General features: G+C 54.5%; 1 long non-coding RNA gene, 1 other non-coding gene and 1 gene segment (V, D, J or C); 2 read left to right on the plus strand and 1 right to left on the minus strand.

Annotated features, from left to right (window-relative positions):
- Nucleotides 1–535: 535 nt before the first annotated feature.
- On the plus strand, nucleotides 536–2,832 carry LOC149520944 (T cell receptor alpha variable 1-1-like). The segment is given in 2 exon segments: nucleotides 536–553; nucleotides 2,440–2,832. Coding segments are annotated over 2 exon segments (411 nt in total).
- Nucleotides 2,833–5,368: 2,536 nt separating this feature from the next.
- Nucleotides 5,369–5,440, minus strand: TRNAP-CGG (transfer RNA proline (anticodon CGG)). Its single transcript has one exon. It is a non-coding gene; the product is annotated as a tRNA-Pro (tRNA).
- Nucleotides 5,441–5,538: 98 nt separating this feature from the next.
- Nucleotides 5,539–7,957, plus strand: LOC149520945 (uncharacterized). Its single transcript, XR_016348064.1, has 3 exons — nucleotides 5,539–6,004; nucleotides 6,603–7,245; nucleotides 7,385–7,957. It is a non-coding gene; the product is annotated as an uncharacterized LOC149520945 (long non-coding RNA).
- The last annotated feature ends 9,259 nt before the right edge of the window (nucleotides 7,958–17,216 follow it).

The raw sequence follows: 17,216 nt of genomic DNA on the forward strand, positions 1-17,216 counted from the left end.
TTCACCACCCTGTGGTCCCGTTGCAGGTTCCGCGCTGGGCGACTCGATCCGCTCCAAGGTCCCCGCCGTGTCGGGCTCGGCTGGCGGGTCTGTGACTCTCAGCTGCGACTACACCACCAGCGATAGCTACGTGTATCTCTACTGGTACCGGCAGTACCCGAACGGGGCCCCGCAGTACCTGCTCTGGCGAGGAGCCAGGACCTACAGCCAGCTCAGCGACACGGCGGGGTTCGCCCAGAGCAGATTCGCGTCCCAGGCAGATGACAACGCCACAGCGTTAACCATCACTGAGCTGGAGCTGGCGGACACCGCGGTGTATTTCTGCGCCCTGCAGCGCGCACAGTGACTGAGTCGCGTAGCAGCGCCGCGCAAAAACCCGCCTTCTCTCTCCTCCCCCCGACGGTTTCTGCTGTGGGATGCCTCCTTCCTGGTCGCACCAAGTCGATGAATTATGAAGAGAAAATAAGAAAACGGAGTTTTCAGTCTGGACAAGACTTGACTAAGGAGGAGGGACAGGAAAGAGGCCTATAAAACCATGTCTGGTGTGGAGAAAGTAAAAAAAAAGAAGCTTTATTTAGTCCTTTTCATCAGGCAAGAACTAGAGGCCTCCCCACGAAATTAATAAGCCACGGGTTTAAAAGAAACAAAAGGCAGGATCTCTTCACACAACGGTCACGGACAACCCGTGGAACTCCTTGCCAGAGGATGTTTTGAAGACCAGAATGGGGGATTTAATTATTCCCTTTTCTGTTTATTCCAAGAAAGAAAGAACGAAAGGAAGAAATATCCTTACTTCCTGGTACAGGAAAACAACATGAGTACAAATGGATACATAAAATAATGGTATTAAAATAGTAATTTTCAGTGAAACGTGGCAAAACGTGGGGGGAAATATACAGTTCCATAGGGTGGTATAGGCGAGTGCTGTGTGAAAGACCTACAGTTTTGACTCTGATTGAGACATATGGCTATCCACATTTAAGAGAAAAAACTCAGTTCTGACCGATTTTTGTACAAGGAGACCATTAGATCCTTTGTGTTAACATAACAGACGGTGAAAGGAACCGGCTTTGTGCGGGGTGTGAGCTAAAGTAATGGCAAAGGAGCCCCCTGCCGGTGAAAAGTGTAAATACACATCGGCCTGCACTAGCCAACCTGGAGAAGCCTCGGTCCGTGGTGGGCCAATGAGCCATGGACTGCTTCAGTGTCTTCTCTGGAGCAGATTCTGGTGGGCCACTCACAGGGCTGGAGCAGCCCCTTGCTCACAGAAGGGAGGGAGCTGCTCCAGCCTCCACCAGCCAACCAGTTACGCATTCACTTCCCTATAGGGAACTTCTTGCCCCTTCAGAAGCAGCAATGGAGCCAGACTCCTGTTGAGAGCAATAGCAAAGGCTGCCATAGGATGTAACCAGACTACCTTGGCCTGCCCCACCGGTCCTAGTGGAGGGTTGCCTCATTAGGAAGGCAGGATAAGGGAGGCCCTCAAGGCAGCGAGGTGGGGTGGGTTCTGGATTGTCCAAGGGAAAGGGGCATTGAGCAAGGGATCCTAGGATTGTGGATTTGAGCCCCGCCCACCCAGGGAGCGACAACACTTCCTGCCCAATTAGGAAGGCCAGATAAGGGACACCGTGAAGGTATTCTGAGGGCTGAAGAAGAGGGCACAGGAAGAGAGGTGCCCTAGTGCACAATTCTTCCCAGAAATGGGACGGACACTTTTTTCATTATTATCTTTGGGAAAACTCAGCTCTAAGTCCCGAGAGACGTTTCCGCGTCCTGTCCCGAAACGCAAAACCATTGTCCAGGGGCTCAGTGCGGCTGTATTAACGCCTCGCGTGTGGGGCACGGAGATCGCATGTCACAGCCGGGGAACCCAACGAGCAGAAGTCAGGGAGGACGGTGGAAATTGAAACACTCCCCTTCCCTTCCCCCAGACCAGAGCCTCCATCGCAAACCTCTTCCTACAAGCCCAGCCCAGATTTACCCGAATCCAGCCTGTTTCCGGAACCTGTGCGGAGTCACTCCCCCCGCGCCGCCTCTCCGCTAGCCTCGAACAACTTCCCTCCGCTGTAGCTTCCTGCAGAGACGTGGCGTTTAGGTCACGCTTCGCAGCCGGCTCCGAGAGGCTCAGAGCTGGTGGCGGCGGGGACACCATGCGGACGCGCTGGGCGCTCACCCTTTGGCTGTTCCATCTCCTGGGTGAGCGCGGCGGGAGCTTTGGGCTGTTCGGGGTCAGGCTGCAATGGCCCCTGAGGCTCGTTCTTTTCCTCACCCTCCTACTCACCTTCACTCTGCCCCCGACCCCTAATCCTCCTCCCAGCGCCGAGCGCGAATTGCGACCTGAGCCGTGAACCCGAGCCCTGCCCCAACTTCTAAACCCAACCGGGTCCGATTCCCTTTCCAGCGAGCAGCCTCGATCCGCAGGTTCCTTTCTCCCCTCAGTGCGCCTCGCTCCGCGCCCAGAGCCAGGCGCAGCTGGGATCTGTCCTTACCCGAGACTCTCTTCTTGCAGGGGCTGGGCTGGGGGACTCGATCGAGCCCCGCGAACTCCAAGTGCCTGGAGTAGAAGGAGCCTCGGTGACACTCTCCTGCCGGTACCGCACGGACTATACTGGCGGGGTCTATCTCTACTGGTACCGGCAGCACCCGGACCGGGCCCCGCAGTACCTGCTCTGGCGAGAAGCCAGGTCCTTCAGCCAGCTCAGCGACACGGCAGAGTTCGCCAAGGGCAGGTTCGAATCACAGGCGGATGAGAACTCCACAGCGTTAACCATCACTGCGCTGGAGCTGGCGGACACCGCGGTGTATTTCTGCGCCCTGCAGCGCGCACAGTGACTGAGCCGCGTAGCAGCGCCGCGCAAAAACTTTCCCTTCTTTGATGCAGGGGAAACTCGGCAGGATGAGGCCGGAAACAGCGAACCCGGGGAGAATTGTTGGACTGTAACAATTTGCTCCTTTGCTGGCAAGGCGCTGGTGCCAAACTAACCCTCCTTCGTCAAACCAAATGTTTGTAGTATCAACGTTGAGTCATAAAATGGGCGTGATGTTAGTCTGTTATGATCCCAGAATTTTGTTTTATTGTCATACGCCAGGACAGTTTGCACTGAAAAGAAAACCTGGAGTAAAAACACCTTTAACAAAAAAGGTCTGTTGCAATCTTGACCTTCAATTATTGAAATGAAAAGTGTCTATTTCTGCGTGGGCGTGGTAGATTTAGATGATCGGTGGCCAGTCTGCGATAGTCACAAACTATAAAGCACCTTCTGGAAACCATAATCCTAAAGCTAACTCTGTACCCGAACCCTAAATTTAAATCCAAAATCGAAGGGCACATTCCAGTCATTTGGATATGTCTGCACAGCAAAGTTATTTCTGGATACCAGATATATCCCAAAATAGTTTCACGGTGTCCTTTGAACTCATCCGCCCGCTATTTTGAAATGTAACAGATGCGCTATTTTGGCATCCCTGTAAACCTCATTTTTAGGCTTAGACTACAAGTTTTTGCCCAAAAAAGGTACACAAAATGTGCTCTGCATTTTTTGAACCTTTTTGGATTAGTTTGTCAGAAGAGATTTTTCCGACATTTGTCCTGACTAGACTAGGCCAAATGTCAGAAAAATAACCTCTTTCAAAACCCCCTTTCTTCCTTGAGGAATACAGGGGCTTCCAAGGCTACATTTACACTGCACGGTTTTTGGGAAAGAAGGCTTTTGCAGAGGAGTTCTTACACAAAAATGTCTTGTGCAAAAACACACCCACACCTCAAAGCACATTGCAAAAGCTATGCACTTTCGTGCAAGAGAGCATCCATGTAGCACACTACATGGATGCTCTTGCACAAAAAAACCCTCAGGAGTGTCCATGCTTGAGTTTTTGCAATAGCTGTAGCAAAAGGTAGTTATGCCTCATAGAAGGAGGTTTACCTACACCAGCAAAAGCCCTCTGTTCTGCCGTTTTACTGCTGTTTTACTTGTGCAAAAATGCATTTGAGGTGTGGATGCTTTGTAGGTTTTTGCGTAAAAACCTTGCTGTGTAGACATAGCCAAAGAGCGCATTTGTTCTTCTGAAAAAAAGTGGAAGAGCAAACTCTTTCCCTGGACAGGGCTGGTTTTTTCAGGATACAGCCAGTATCCTGAACCTCCCTCCCTCCCTCCCTCCACTGTCTAGCCCTCCCTCTTAGGAGGAGTAAGGGATGGCTTGAAATAGTGCTTTATTTCAAAATTTGGCACTGTGTAAACACTGCCAAATTACAAATAAGCTATTTCAAAATAGACTCATATAATGAATGAATGAGAAGACCAGGAAAGAAGAAATTTATGCAACAGCGCCACCTTGCTACGAATCTTCATAACAACACTACCTACGTTCAGAACTGCCTCCTTCTCTGATCGTTTGATGCTTAAATGCCTCTCTCTGGGATCTTATTGGTTGCTGCTCTTTGGCTCTGATGCTGGTGTTGAATTGAGAAGCTCTCTTGTCAGGATAACGTAAGTTTAAGCATAAACAGAGCTCACCGTCTTCTTTCTCCCTTTCCTCCTTCCCCCTCCAAAAAAGATGAAGTAAGCCATATTGATATGAAGGATATTTTGATTTGTCATAATTTCGATCTCCATTCTCTGTGCATATTCTTGTGAATTATTCCTCTCACCTGGTGTTGGAAGATACTGTATTGTGAGAAAAAAGGAGCAATTTGTGCAATGCAATGACATTTAAGGAGTTAAAGGAATGGAAATAAAATCTATCCCCTATCTCTCTCTCTCTCTCTCTCTCTCTCTCTCCACACACCCCCTCTATATCTATCTAATCTATCTATCTATCTATCATATTTTCTTCTTCACTTTTATGTCTTCAGTGCCTGATTATATTTAGCTCACTGGGGTAGATGTTATTAACACGTTTCCAGTGGCGCAACCTGCGGATAGAATCTGCCTTCTTGACTTCTGCCTTTTCTCAGGGAAACTTGGCCCTCTCCATGGGACGCCCCTTCCCCGCCGCTGCTCAGAAAAGGTGGCTTCCGGTCTCCTTTTCTCCTTGGGCAGGCGCTGAGACTGACTCTAAAGCCAGCTCTACACTAGGGCGAAAGCCAACGTGGAGATACGCAACTACAGCTGCAAGACTAACCTAACTGGGGTTGACATTTCCGCGCTGATCCCACTGTGGGAGGTCTTTGGGAGAACCCCTCCCATCGATTTCTGTTACTCCTGCCAAACCTCTGGAATAATGGGATCGGCGGGGCACCAAGAGAAGCCAAGTCCTTACTAGCCTGAGCCAGCCCAAGACCACGCAGGATAATTTATGAAGTGCCTCCCCTACAAAACTCTCCCCTACCTCATGCAAGGCCGTGGGAGGTAGAGAACAGTAAATGTTTGGGCTCCTCTGGGACTTGAACCCAGGACCTCTCACACCCGAAGCGAGAATCATACCCCTAGACCAACGAGCCAGACAGTCAATGGCTCTCATTTTACCGTATTTCTGCTATGGGGAGCCCAATCGTTTTTGTTGGACTAAATGTCTCTTGTTATCACGTGTGTGTTATCCCACCAAATAAAGGTAGAGATTTGTTCTTTTCCTTCCTCTTCCTCTTCGCATTGTCTCAGAACTGGAGCCTCGCAGCCAGATCTAGCAAACGCACTGAAATGTTTCATTCCCTCTCACGTCATGGGGCTTGTCTCCCTACCTTTGAGGCTGTCCACTGATATAATCGCAATACACGTGACCACCAAGCAGCCGCCTGCGGCAGCCCAGCCGCCCTCCGGCTGCAGAGGATGGCGGGGCCCTTAGATCAGCAACGGCTTGTGATGTGCTCAAATGCCTCCCTTCTTTGACTGTCCCCTTCCCCCCTCCCCTACTTCCTGCCTTCGCAGCTGAGCTGCCAGGCGCCCTTGGCAGATAAGGGGAGAGGCGGGGAGGGGCTGTTCGCTCGGGTTATCTCCCTGCCGCCAGCGCGCGAGGAGGCGGCGGGGCGCCATGGCGGGGCGCAGGTGGCTTTTCCTGCCTCTGCTGTGTGAGTAACCCCGCGCACGGCCTGTTTTCGGGCCCCGTTGTCTCTGCCCGGAGCCGGGTAGGTTGGGTTGCAGAGAGAGGCTGTCCCGGCCCGCAATAGATACAGACAAGCTATTTCCCCGGCGTTACAGAGAGATGCGGGAAGAGCAGAACTGAGAGCTGCCAAGGGCCACATTCCTGCTGTTCTTAATGGGAACTGGGTGTCTAAATCCTTTAGCTGCCGGCTGTTCCCGCTTAGCGGCAGTGCTGACCGGCAGCAGGTGGGTTAGGAGCAGGTCTCGAAATCAAAGCCAGTGTCTTGTGCCTGGGTTCAAGGCTCGCTTTGTCCTCCACCCTGCAAGCTCATCGACCGATCGCTCCTGTTGCGCTACGCGTCTTTCGCCCACATTGACTGTCTATTGCTCCATGTAACACTTTCTCTCCCCCCCCCCCCAACCCTTCCCTGTCTCTCCCTCCTCCCTTCCCTGTCTGTCTCGGTCCCTCTTTCCTCCTGTCTCCTTCCTTCCCTCCCCCTTCTTCCTTCCTCTCTCCGTCCCTCCCTCCTTCTCTCCCTCCCTCCTGTCCTCTGTCTTCTTCTTCCCTCTCTCTCCCCCACCCAGGTGGTACCTGCCTGTCCGAAATCACCCAGCCCCCCGGCCAGAGTGGGGCGCAGGGCTCGGATGCTACGATCCCATGCGCGCATGATGTTGCCGATGGGATTTACGACTCCGTTTACTGGTACCGCCGCGAGGCCGGCAGGGCACTGACCTACCTCGGCCACAGCTACCGCGGGGAGCAGAAGTCGGGGCGCTTCGGGGTCTACGTGGACCGCGCCAACCGCTCCAGCCTTCTGACCATTCGCGCTTTAGAGCCGGGGGACCGGGCGGTCTACTACTGCGCCCTGCAAGGCACGGCGCTCCCCCTGCACTGGCCCGCCCTACAAGAACTGCCTGTGAAGGAGACTCGCTCCAGAGACCCCCGGGAGGACACAGAAGTTGGAGTCAGCGGCGCGATGTTTTCCTGTCTCCCCCCCTCTCCATCCGGGGCGGCCTCACCCCAAGCCCCGCTACGTGGGCGCAAGAGGCCAGCCCGGTCCAGGGAGCTTTGACTCAGGCCGCAGGGAGGAGCCACCTTCCATCCGCAGAGGGCAAAGCACCAATTTCCGGCGCGAGGTTCACACACCACAGGGCAGCGAGACACACACGCGGGGGCTCAGCATGTCCGCGCTGCTCCTGGTCCTCACCCTCGCCCTGAGCTGGCCCGGTGAGTGTCTGCGCCCCACGAGGCTCGATTCCGGCTTCTCTTTCTCTCCTTGCGGGACGGTTGTTGTCACGAGCCAGACCCGCGCGTACTGGGGGGAAGGGCCGGCGCTGACTCCTCTGTTCCTTGGCTGTGTTTACAGGGCTCTCCCAAGCGCAGTCGGTCAGCCAGCCGGCGGGAGAAACCAAGGTGAAGGAAGGGGGGAATGTGACCCTGGAGTGCAGCTACGATTCCGGCTTCCCGACGCTGCTGTGGTACAGGCAGGAGCCCCAAGGATCCCCACAGTTCATCCTGCACGAGGGCTCCAGGCCACAGGATTTGGGAGCGAGGTTCAGGAACCGCTTCGCAGCCAGGATTAATAAAACCAGCAGGGTTTTCCCTTTGGACATAACGTCGGTTCAGCTGTCGGACTCCGCCACCTATTACTGTGTGTTGAGGGACACCGCGAGGCAAACCATAGGGCTTGCTTTACAAAATCCCTCCCCCAGCAAAATACAAAGATCCAGCACTCAGAACCAGTGCGAAACTCTGTCTTGTCTACACGGGGAAATGAATGCGGATTAAGGGAGGGTGTGCATTTAAAGTGCATTAGAAATGCCTGAAATATCAATGCGTGGGCACCCTTATTCCAGGATAAAGATGCTTTGTTGTAACCCACTTTCAAAGTGCGTTGGGACACCCGTGTATTTGTCCTGAAAAACTCTTTGACACTGAAAAAACACCAAACCCTGTAATGCCTTATGTCTCGTAGTGGGGGCGGGTACCTTGCTGGTTGCTATGCTGGGCAGTGGGTTGTGAGTGACCTCCACTGGCTGCTGGCTGCAGCACGGCCCAGCAGGGGGCATTATGCAAGGGGGCTCCAAACCTGTCTGACGAGTTATCTCCCAGGGAGCAGAACAATGGGAAGAAGGGGAATGGAGGCCTGGCTGGGGGCAGGGCTGGAAGTAAGTTAGTTAGGTTTCTGTCTGGGAAGCAGGGGACAAGGAGCTAGGGAGAGGGGCTGGGGTTCTAGGACCCAGCCACCCCCCATTTCAAGGGGGATCACTGAAGCCTCCTAGCCCCAGTTCCTATAACCAGATGACATCTGTGCTGTGCTGTGCTGTATCCCGGAGAAGCAATAAACTCCCTCTGTTCTACTGGCTGGTGGAGTCTGTCCCTGCCGCTACGGGGGTGCAGGAGACGGGAAAACCCCAACACGCTGTCACACTGGTGTCAGAAGTGGGATGCACTGCACTCCGTGGATGGAGCTTCCAGCAGCGAGTGTGTCGGCGCGTTGGGGTTTTCCCTATTTAAAACTAAATCGAAAGGGAGTTGTTATTGGAATCTGTACAGTGTTTAAAGCAAGAGAGAGAAAAGTTTGCCACTAAGACTATTACAACGAAAAGAAAAGACGGAAGCAACAAAGAGAATACAGAGAACAAGAAAACAAATAGAGGAAAAATCCAAAAGCTCAGAAAACAAGAACGTAACCGCAACATACAAAAATATGAACAGAAACAGAATAGATTCACACACACCAACATCTGAAAGCCCACACAATAAAGGGAAAGACAAGAAAACCTCTCCTTAGACGGAAAGAAAGAAAGAAAGAAAGAAAGAAAGAAAGAAAGAAAGAAAGAAAGAAAGAAAGAAAGAAAGAAAGAAAGGAAGTTTCTTTCCTCTCTCAAAACGTACCATAGTCTGTAAAAATATGTTTCAGGATCAAAACAGCAGTTGCAGTAACATACATTTCAGGATGAATTTCAGGGGGATGTAGGTAACTAATTCCTTTAGACTCCCTCTGTAACCCTGCGGCCAGCAAAGGCTGGCGGGTCCCACTCGCACGCGTTTGGAGCTGCACCTACCCAGAAATGGAACGCGCATTCGCTCTGGTGCGCGCGCTCCCGTGTGCGCGTGGCCGAACGCTTTGCATTACACAAGGGAAGACTGAAAAGCGCCGGGCGATTCGTGTCCTCGCTGAGATGATCCGGGGCTGCTGCCTTCTGCTGCTTCTCGGCAACCTCTGCAGAAGTAAATAAACCCCCCAGCCCAGAGCCCCGCGCCTGCCCTCGCTGCCCGCGGCTGGGTTGTTCTGGGGTTTGCTCCTCTGCCTTTTGGTTCCCGGGTTTTTGTGATTGCGTATTTTTGTCTTTTCTGTCTTTAGAGGTTTTTGTTTTGTTTTTGTCGTTTCTCTTTAGTTTGGTTCTCGGGTTCCTGGTTTCTTCCCCTTTGTCGGGCTTTGGAGCTATGACATTCTCTCCAGGTATTCAGATACTCAGACTAGTTTTTCCTTTGTTGTATCCTCTCGCCAGCAGCCCGGAGCGATGTGATCCTGGACCAAAGCCCCCAGGACCTCGCAGTGCGGGAGGGAGAAGAAGTGACCTTCCCCTGCAGCATGAAGGGAGGGCGCATGAGCAGCTACTGGATGTACTGGTACAGGAAGGGGCAGTCGGGCCCCCTCACCTGGATTTACCGAGAGGGCGGGGACTATGGGGAAGGCTTCCAGGGCCGCTTCGTAGGGACAGATGACAGCTCCAACAACAGGTTGACTCTCACGATCCGGACTGTGGAGCTGCGGGACCGGGCGGTCTATCTCTGCGCTGCCAGGGTCACACGGTGCCCCAGCTGTGCTGCGAGGCAGAGCAAAAACTGACAGGGCGCGGGCGGGGAGGGCGAAGGAAGAAGACGTAGCTTACAAACTGAAAAGCTTGACAAGATCTGGGGCACCGGGACAGGGGATTGGGAGGGGCCCGTGTATGTCTGTCATTCTTTCTGTCTGTGGATGCAGCAGTTTGGGAAGCCATGCGGACAGAACTGTAAAGGGACCATTTCCCAGACAATGACACAGAATTTACTGCTGTTTATGCCACGTAGCCTAGGCTGGGACCTTTCCAAGGGATATGCATAATTAAAAGCAGTTGTGACAGGTCCACACGTCGGTAGTCTACCCCAGAAGAGGGGGAAGGGTATAAAGGATTTTAAGCTTCAGGCTGTAACGCATATATATGGCCACAAGGGGATGCTCTTCACTCAGTACAACAAAACAATCTCCCCCTTTTGCTATTGCACCTTCTCCTCAACTGCTGGGAGAGGCCACCCCTGTGTCTGTGTCTGTCTCTGTCTCTTTCCAGCTATGTAATCCTCTGACAAGGTGGCTCAGGTAAAACCTTCTTTTGAACGAACTTTTGTTCGCGGAAAGCGCAAGGTTTCGATCTGCAGAGAGCTCCCCTTAGCGCTGCCTCCCTTCCTCACTCTTGGGGGGCCGCTGGCTGGGACACTTCAAGGCCCCGTTTAGAGCAGGAGGGAAGCGTTTGTCCCCGAGATTTTTAAGATGAACAGGAAAGGGGAGAAATACCGAAAACACCCGCACAAAGAGAGGGAGAAAGGAACCTGCGCAAACACGCACCGTGCCAACGCACAGCACAAGCCTCCAGGACGCAAGCGCAGCGCGCGCAAAATAATCAGAAACGGAATAAAATATTTTACAAGCGCTTTGCCGAGCTCCAGTGGCAGCGCCCAGCGGGGAGCTGGGACGCTTTATATCCCCTTTCCCGCACCTCTCCAGAGGGGGCGGAGCTCTCTGGTCTCGCGGCGCCCCGTGTCTAGTTGCAGGGCTCTGGGGCTGCTCCTCTGTGACCCCGCGCGAAGTGGCCACCAAAAGCTGGCGGGTCCCACCCGGGCGCATTGGGAGCTCCGCCTACCCAGACAGAGAACTTGTGCGCGCTCTCTGGAATTACGGTGACAGCTTCCGGTGTCAATCCCCCCCTGCCCAGCCCGCCCCTGGAACCGCCCCCACCCAACGCCCGGTGTCGGGTGGGCACCAGTCACTCGCCCGGAGACCTTTTCCCTCCGGCACCAGCGACAATGCGGCTCCGGCTCCTTCTCACGGTCACGGCGGCGGCGCTGGCAGGTTCGGTTCCCCCCGAGTCTGAGGCAGCGCCGAGCGAATATCGCGTTCGGTTCGTGCCCCCGTTTTTAACCCGTTTGTGTCCGCAGGGGTCCGGGCCCAGGTGCAGCTGGTGGAGTCCGGAGGGGGCGTGACGAAGGCCGGAGACTCTCTGCGCCTCTCCTGCAAAGGCTCCGGGTTTGACTTCAGCAGCTACTGGATGTATTGGTACCGCCAGGCGCCCGGGAAGGGGCTGGAGTGGGTGGCCCGTATCAGCAGTGGAAGTGGGAGCAACACGCAATACGCGAACGTCGTCAGAGGCCGATTCACCATCTCCAGGGACAACCCCAACAGCCTCCTGTACCTGCAAATGTCGGGCCTTAAACTCGAGGACTCCGCCAGCTACCACTGCGCCGCCCACAGCAAGAGAAAACCTAGGGGCGCTGGAACAAAAACCGGAGCGGAAGGGGCGCCGCTTTCCCCTGCGCCACTAGGGGGCTGCAGAGCCGCACAAAGCGCCGCCTCGGGGCGCAACAGTGAGAAACTGGGAACATTTTAACCCCGCCCATTTCTCCAGCTCTGTGCGCCGTGGGACTGAAAATTGCGGCGCAAGCTTTTGGATTTGCGCCAGTGACAGAGCCCAGCGCTGGGCGGGAAGCTGCGCCGCCGCGTTTCTTTTGCTTCCCAACCCTTCGGCTGCCTTGTGCCGTTGCGGAGGGCAACTCGCATGAGGGGGCGGAGCTGCCTGGTTCCGGGGAGCCTAGTCTGTGGCGGCAGGGCTCCGGGAGAGGCTCCTCTGCCCCTCCCCCACCGTGGGCTGCCTACCCAGGCAGCAAACGGCTGAGCGCGCTCCCCTGTGCGCGTGGCCGAAAGCTCTTCATTACACAGGGGACGAGTGAGAAGCTCCGGGCATTTTGTGTCCTCGCCGAGATGATCCGCGGCTGCTGCCTTCTGCTGCTGCTCAGCAACCTCTGCAGAAGTGAATAAACCCCCCAGCCCAGAGCCCCGCGCCTGCCCTCGCTCCCCGCGGCTGGGTTGTTCTGGGGTTTGCTCCTCTGCCTTTGCTTCCCGGGGCTCGGGCTGTGAATTGTCGGTGTCCGAGTGTCTTGTGTTTTCTGTGTTCATGCAGATTTTGTGCGTCTGGGCTCCTTCTGTTTTCTAGGCAGGACTTTTTCATTTCATTTCATTTCATTCCCCCCCCCCCCCGTTTTTCCTTTGTTTTTCTGGGTTCTTGTTTTTGCTTTTTGATTATTTGGGGAGGTGTGTTTTCTCGGTCGGTGACAACATTGCATTGAGGGTGTCCTGACTTTGTGTTTTTATTATCCTTGGTTTCTTTTTTTTAGGGGGGGGGAATCCTTAAGATTAGCTTCTCTGTCAGAGGCCTTTGTTTTAGTTTGTGTTGCGCTGCTTTTTTGTGCGCTTCAGATGGTTTTCCGGGGTTTGTGTGTGAGTATTTTTGTATGGCGTCTGTTTAGGTTAGTTTCGGGGATTTTATGAGCTCTCTATTTAGGTTGAGGGCTTTTTTAAGGTTTTTGTGTTTTCAGCTCTCTCTCCATTTCTCCCCATTTAGCTGGCTGTGAGGCGGTTACATTTTCTCCAGGCCCACAAATACACAAAACAGTTCGGACTAGTTCACCTCCCTCCTCCCCTTTGCTTCTTTACTTGTGTGTTTATTTCTGTTTTTGCTTTGTGGTATCCTCTCCCCAGCGGCCCGGAGCGATGTGCTGCTGGACCAAGGCTCACAGGACCTCGCAGTGCGGGAGGGAGAAGTGGTGACCTTCCCCTGTAGCATGAAGGGAGGACGCATGAGCAGCTACTGGATGTACTGGTACAGGAAGGAGCAATCGGGCCCCCTCACCTGGATTTACCGACAAGGGGGCGAGTATGGGGCAGGTTTCCGGGGCCGCTTCGTAGGGACAGATGACAGCTCCAACAACAGGTTCCCCCTCAGGATCCGGACTGCGGAGCTGCGGGACCGGGCGGTCTATTTCTGCGCTGCCAGGGTCACACGGTGCCCCAGCTGTGCTGCGAGGCAGAGCAAAAACTGACAGGGCGCGGGCGGGGAGGGAAGGGGGCGGAAGGAAGAAGGCGACGCTTAGAAACTGCCGAGTATGGACGGCTGTGGGGCACAGGGGGTGGGGGAGGGGCCTGTTTGTCTGTCTGTGGGTGCAGCTCTCCGGAAAGCCATCCGGACGGAAGTGGAAGGGAAACATCTCCTAGACTATGGCACAGAATTTAGTGCTGCTTGTGCCAGGCGGCCTGGGCTCGGACCTTCCCAAGGAATATAATCAACTGAAAGCAGTGTTATGGCTCCAGACGTGGTACTGCGCATACTACAGACAGACAGACAGACGGGTTGTGCTTGACGTGCGGAGAGAGAACTTAAGCTTTTTGCCCTACAGCACATACATGGCGCCAAGCCAAGTCTGTGCAGGGAGCGGGATCTCTGCGCCCCACTCGCCCCATATAATTCCCCATCGTCTTCCATCACTCTGGGGCACCGGGCATTGGCCGCTGCCGACAGACGGGACACGGGGACGGACGGACCTTTGGCCTGATGCAGCTTGGCCGCTCCGATGTTCTCCCAGGTTAGAAATATGACATTATTACAGAGACATTCCCATCGATGCCACGGCCAGGAGGAGCCCTTGTGACCCGCTCCTCTGACCTTCTGCAACTCGCAGGCTACAGAGATTTCAGCCTATGGGTCTTAGGCCCCCAGCAGCAGTGTGAACTTAGTAGTGATTGGGCTCCCAAATCCCTTAGCTGCCTGTGTGGTTGGTGTCTGCTATAAACCACCGGATCAGATGGATGAGGTAGATGAGGCTTTCTTCAGACAACTGAGAGAAGCTTCCAGCTCGCAGGCCCTGGTTCTCGTGAGGGACTTTAATCACCCTAACATTTGTTGGGACACCAATATGGCAGTACACAGACAATCCAGGAAGTTTATGGAAAATTTTGGGGATAACTTCTTGGTACAAGTGCTGAAGTAACCAACCAGGGGCCATGCACAGCTTGACCTGCTGCTCACAAACAGGGAGGAAGTAGTAGGGGGCGCAGAGGTGGGTGACAACCTGGGAAGCAGTGATCATGAGATGGTAGATTTCAGGATCCTCACCAAAGGAAGAAAGGAGAGCAGCAAAATACACACCCTGGACTTCAGAAAAGCAGACTTTGACTCCCTCAGAAAACTGTTGGGCAGGATTCCCTGGGATGCTAACATGAAAGGGAAAGGAGTCCAGGAGAGCTGGCAGTATTTTAAGGAAGCCTTATTGAAGGCACAGAAAGAAACCATCCTGATGTGCAGCAAGAAAAGCAATTATGGTAGGCGACCAGACTGGGTTATCTGGGACATCCTTGGTGAGCTTAAAACATCTTCCCAGCCTGTGAAAGGGGAAGAATCCGAGAACCAAACTAAAGCGAAGTGACAAAAACCTAAAAAACAACCTAAACACAGAAAACTGAAACACAAAAGCCAACCCTAAACAGAAACACACACATAAAGAGAAAAGAAATCATCACGTTACCGCTCCCCTGTCACCTAATTCAGGCCTCAGAGTTCTTTTCTGATGCCTGTTCTGGTCTTCACAACATCCTCTAGCATAGAGTTCCGCAGGTTGTCGGTGCACTCCCTGAAGAAAAACTTCCTTTTGTTAGTTTTAAACCTGATGCCTGTTAACATTTGTGATGACTGCACTGAAGTTCAAGTCAGGCACTATAAGACTTTGCTTTGAGGCTATAGCAGGCGATGGGGGATTTCCCGCTTCCTGTTTTCATGAGACTGGGGCCCACTCCTGTTACAGTCGCTCCGGTGCCCAAGGACAGATGCGCGCCGCTTATACAGGGGGAAATATATAAATGAGGGTGACAGCATTATGCGTCAATCCCTGCCCAGCCCGCCCCTTGGAACGCTCCTCCCCCCCTCCCAGCGCCTTGTGTCTGGCGGGACCAGCCACTCGCCCGGAGAACTTTCCCCTTCTTGTGGTCACGGCGGCGGCGCTGGCAGGTTCGCTTCCCCCCGAGTCTGAGGCAGCGCCGAGCGAATGTCGCGTTCGGTTCGGTTCGTGTCCCCCTTTCTTACCCGTCTGTGTCCGCAGGGGCCCGGGCCCAGGTGCAGCTGGAGGAGTCCGGAGGGGGCGTGACGAAGGCCGGAGACTCTTTGCGCCTCTCCTGCAAAGCCTCCGGCTTCAGCTTCAGTGACGGATACATGTATTGGTACCGCCAGTTCAAAGGCAGGAACGCTCTGTGTCCGAGGCGGCGCTGTGTCCGGCTCTTCTCACCTTCTCCCCATCACAGGCCACCGGGCTATGTCTACACTGGCGGTTCCTTGCGCAAGAACCCGCCAGTATAGACATAACCCGAGAGTTGAGCCTATTGGAGTTAGGCACCCAAAGCCCCCCCATCAGTAGGAGTTGGGTTCCTAAATCCCTTGGTTTCCTCTATTCATCCGAGCCCCAAAGCAGAGGGAGTCTTTCCAAATGTTCAGACACCCACAGAAAACCTCTCCCCAGGAATCTTACTCTGGGTGCTGCCGAAAGGGAAGTGACCGTGGCGGGATTCTCAAGGGCACTAGGGGAGTCAGCTGCGGAAATCGTGTTGAAATTGGAGGCAAGACACTGAAACCCGCATTTGCCTTGTTCTGTAGCCTAGAATAGTGAGCTCCTTTGGAGAACGAACCAGCGTCCTCTAAACGCACATAGAATATGAGAACGGCGAGGCTGGGTCAGCGGAAAGGTCCAGCCAGCCCAGCGTCCTGTCTGCCCACAGTGGCCAATACCTGGCACCCTAGAGGGAGTGAAGGGAACAGGGAAATCTCAAGTGATCCCTCCCTTGTCAGGCATTCCCAGTCTCAGAAACAGAGGCCAGAGAAAGCACCCCTGTCAATCCTGGCTAATAGTCATTGATGGACCTTTGATCCATGAACGTATCTAGATCTTTTTTGACCCCTGTTAACTTTCTGGTCTTCACAACATCCTCCGGCGAGGCGTTCCACAGGTTGGCTGTGTGCTGCGTGCAGAAAAACTTCCTTTTGTGTGTTTCGACCCTGCTGCCTGTTAACATTTTGGTTGATTGCAGTGAAGTCCCAGTCGCTGCTACGATTTTGCTTTGAGGTCCCAGTGGACGACTGGGGATTTCTGGCGTCCGGACAAGCCTTTCCATGATTCCTAGGCCCACTCGGACCCAGCCCCCGCAACGCCCCCAGCCCAGTCGCTCCAGTGCCCAAGGACAGAGGCGCGCACGGTTTATACAGGGGAATATGTAAATGAGGGTGACAGCTTCCCGTGTCAATCCCTCCCTGCCCAGCCTGCCCTTGAGAACAAGAGTCCAACCCTCTCCCTTTCCCCCTCACCCCACTGCCTGTGTCGGGCGGGCACCAGCCACTCGCACGGAGACCTTTCAACTCCGACACCAGCCACAATGCGGCTCCGGCTCCTGCTCACTGTCACGGCGGCGGCGCTGGCAGGTTCGCTTCCCCCCGAGTCTGTGGCAGCGACGAGCGAATGTCGCGTTCGGTTCGGTTCGTGCCCCCGTTTCTAACCTGTCTGTGTCCCCACGGGCCCGGGCCCAGGTGCAGCTGGTGGAGTCCGGAGGGGGCGTGACGAAGGCCGGAGACTCTCTGCGCCTCTCCTGCAAAGGCTCCGGCTTCACCTTCAGCAGCTACAACATGTATTGGTACCGCCAGGCCCCCGGGCAGGGGCTGGAGTGGGTCGCTTTAATCAGCGGTAGTGGGGCTACCATACGCTACAACGATAAAATGAGCGGCCGATTCACCATCTCCAGGGACAACCCCAACAGCCTCCTGTTCCTGCAACTGTCCGGCCTGACGCCCGACGACACCGCCCGCTACCGCTGTGCCAGAGAAGCACAGCGAGAGGAAACCTAGCGGCGCTGGTACAAAAACCTGAGCCGCGGGAGCGCCGCTTCCCCCTGCGCCACTAGGTGGCGGCAGAGCCGCACAAATCGCCGCCTAGCGCAGCAACAGTGAAAAAGAACAAAGGTTTCTTAACCCCGCCCCCTTGCCACGCCCTGTGAGCACTGAAAGCTTTGCATTCCGCAGGGACAGACTGGAAACCACCGGGTGGTTCGTGTCCTCGCCGAGATGATCCGC

Source organism: Pelodiscus sinensis, chromosome 30 (genome assembly GCF_052426305.1).
Source record: "Pelodiscus sinensis isolate ZL-2025 chromosome 30, ASM5242630v1, whole genome shotgun sequence".
NCBI lineage: Eukaryota > Metazoa > Chordata > Testudines > Trionychidae > Pelodiscus > Pelodiscus sinensis.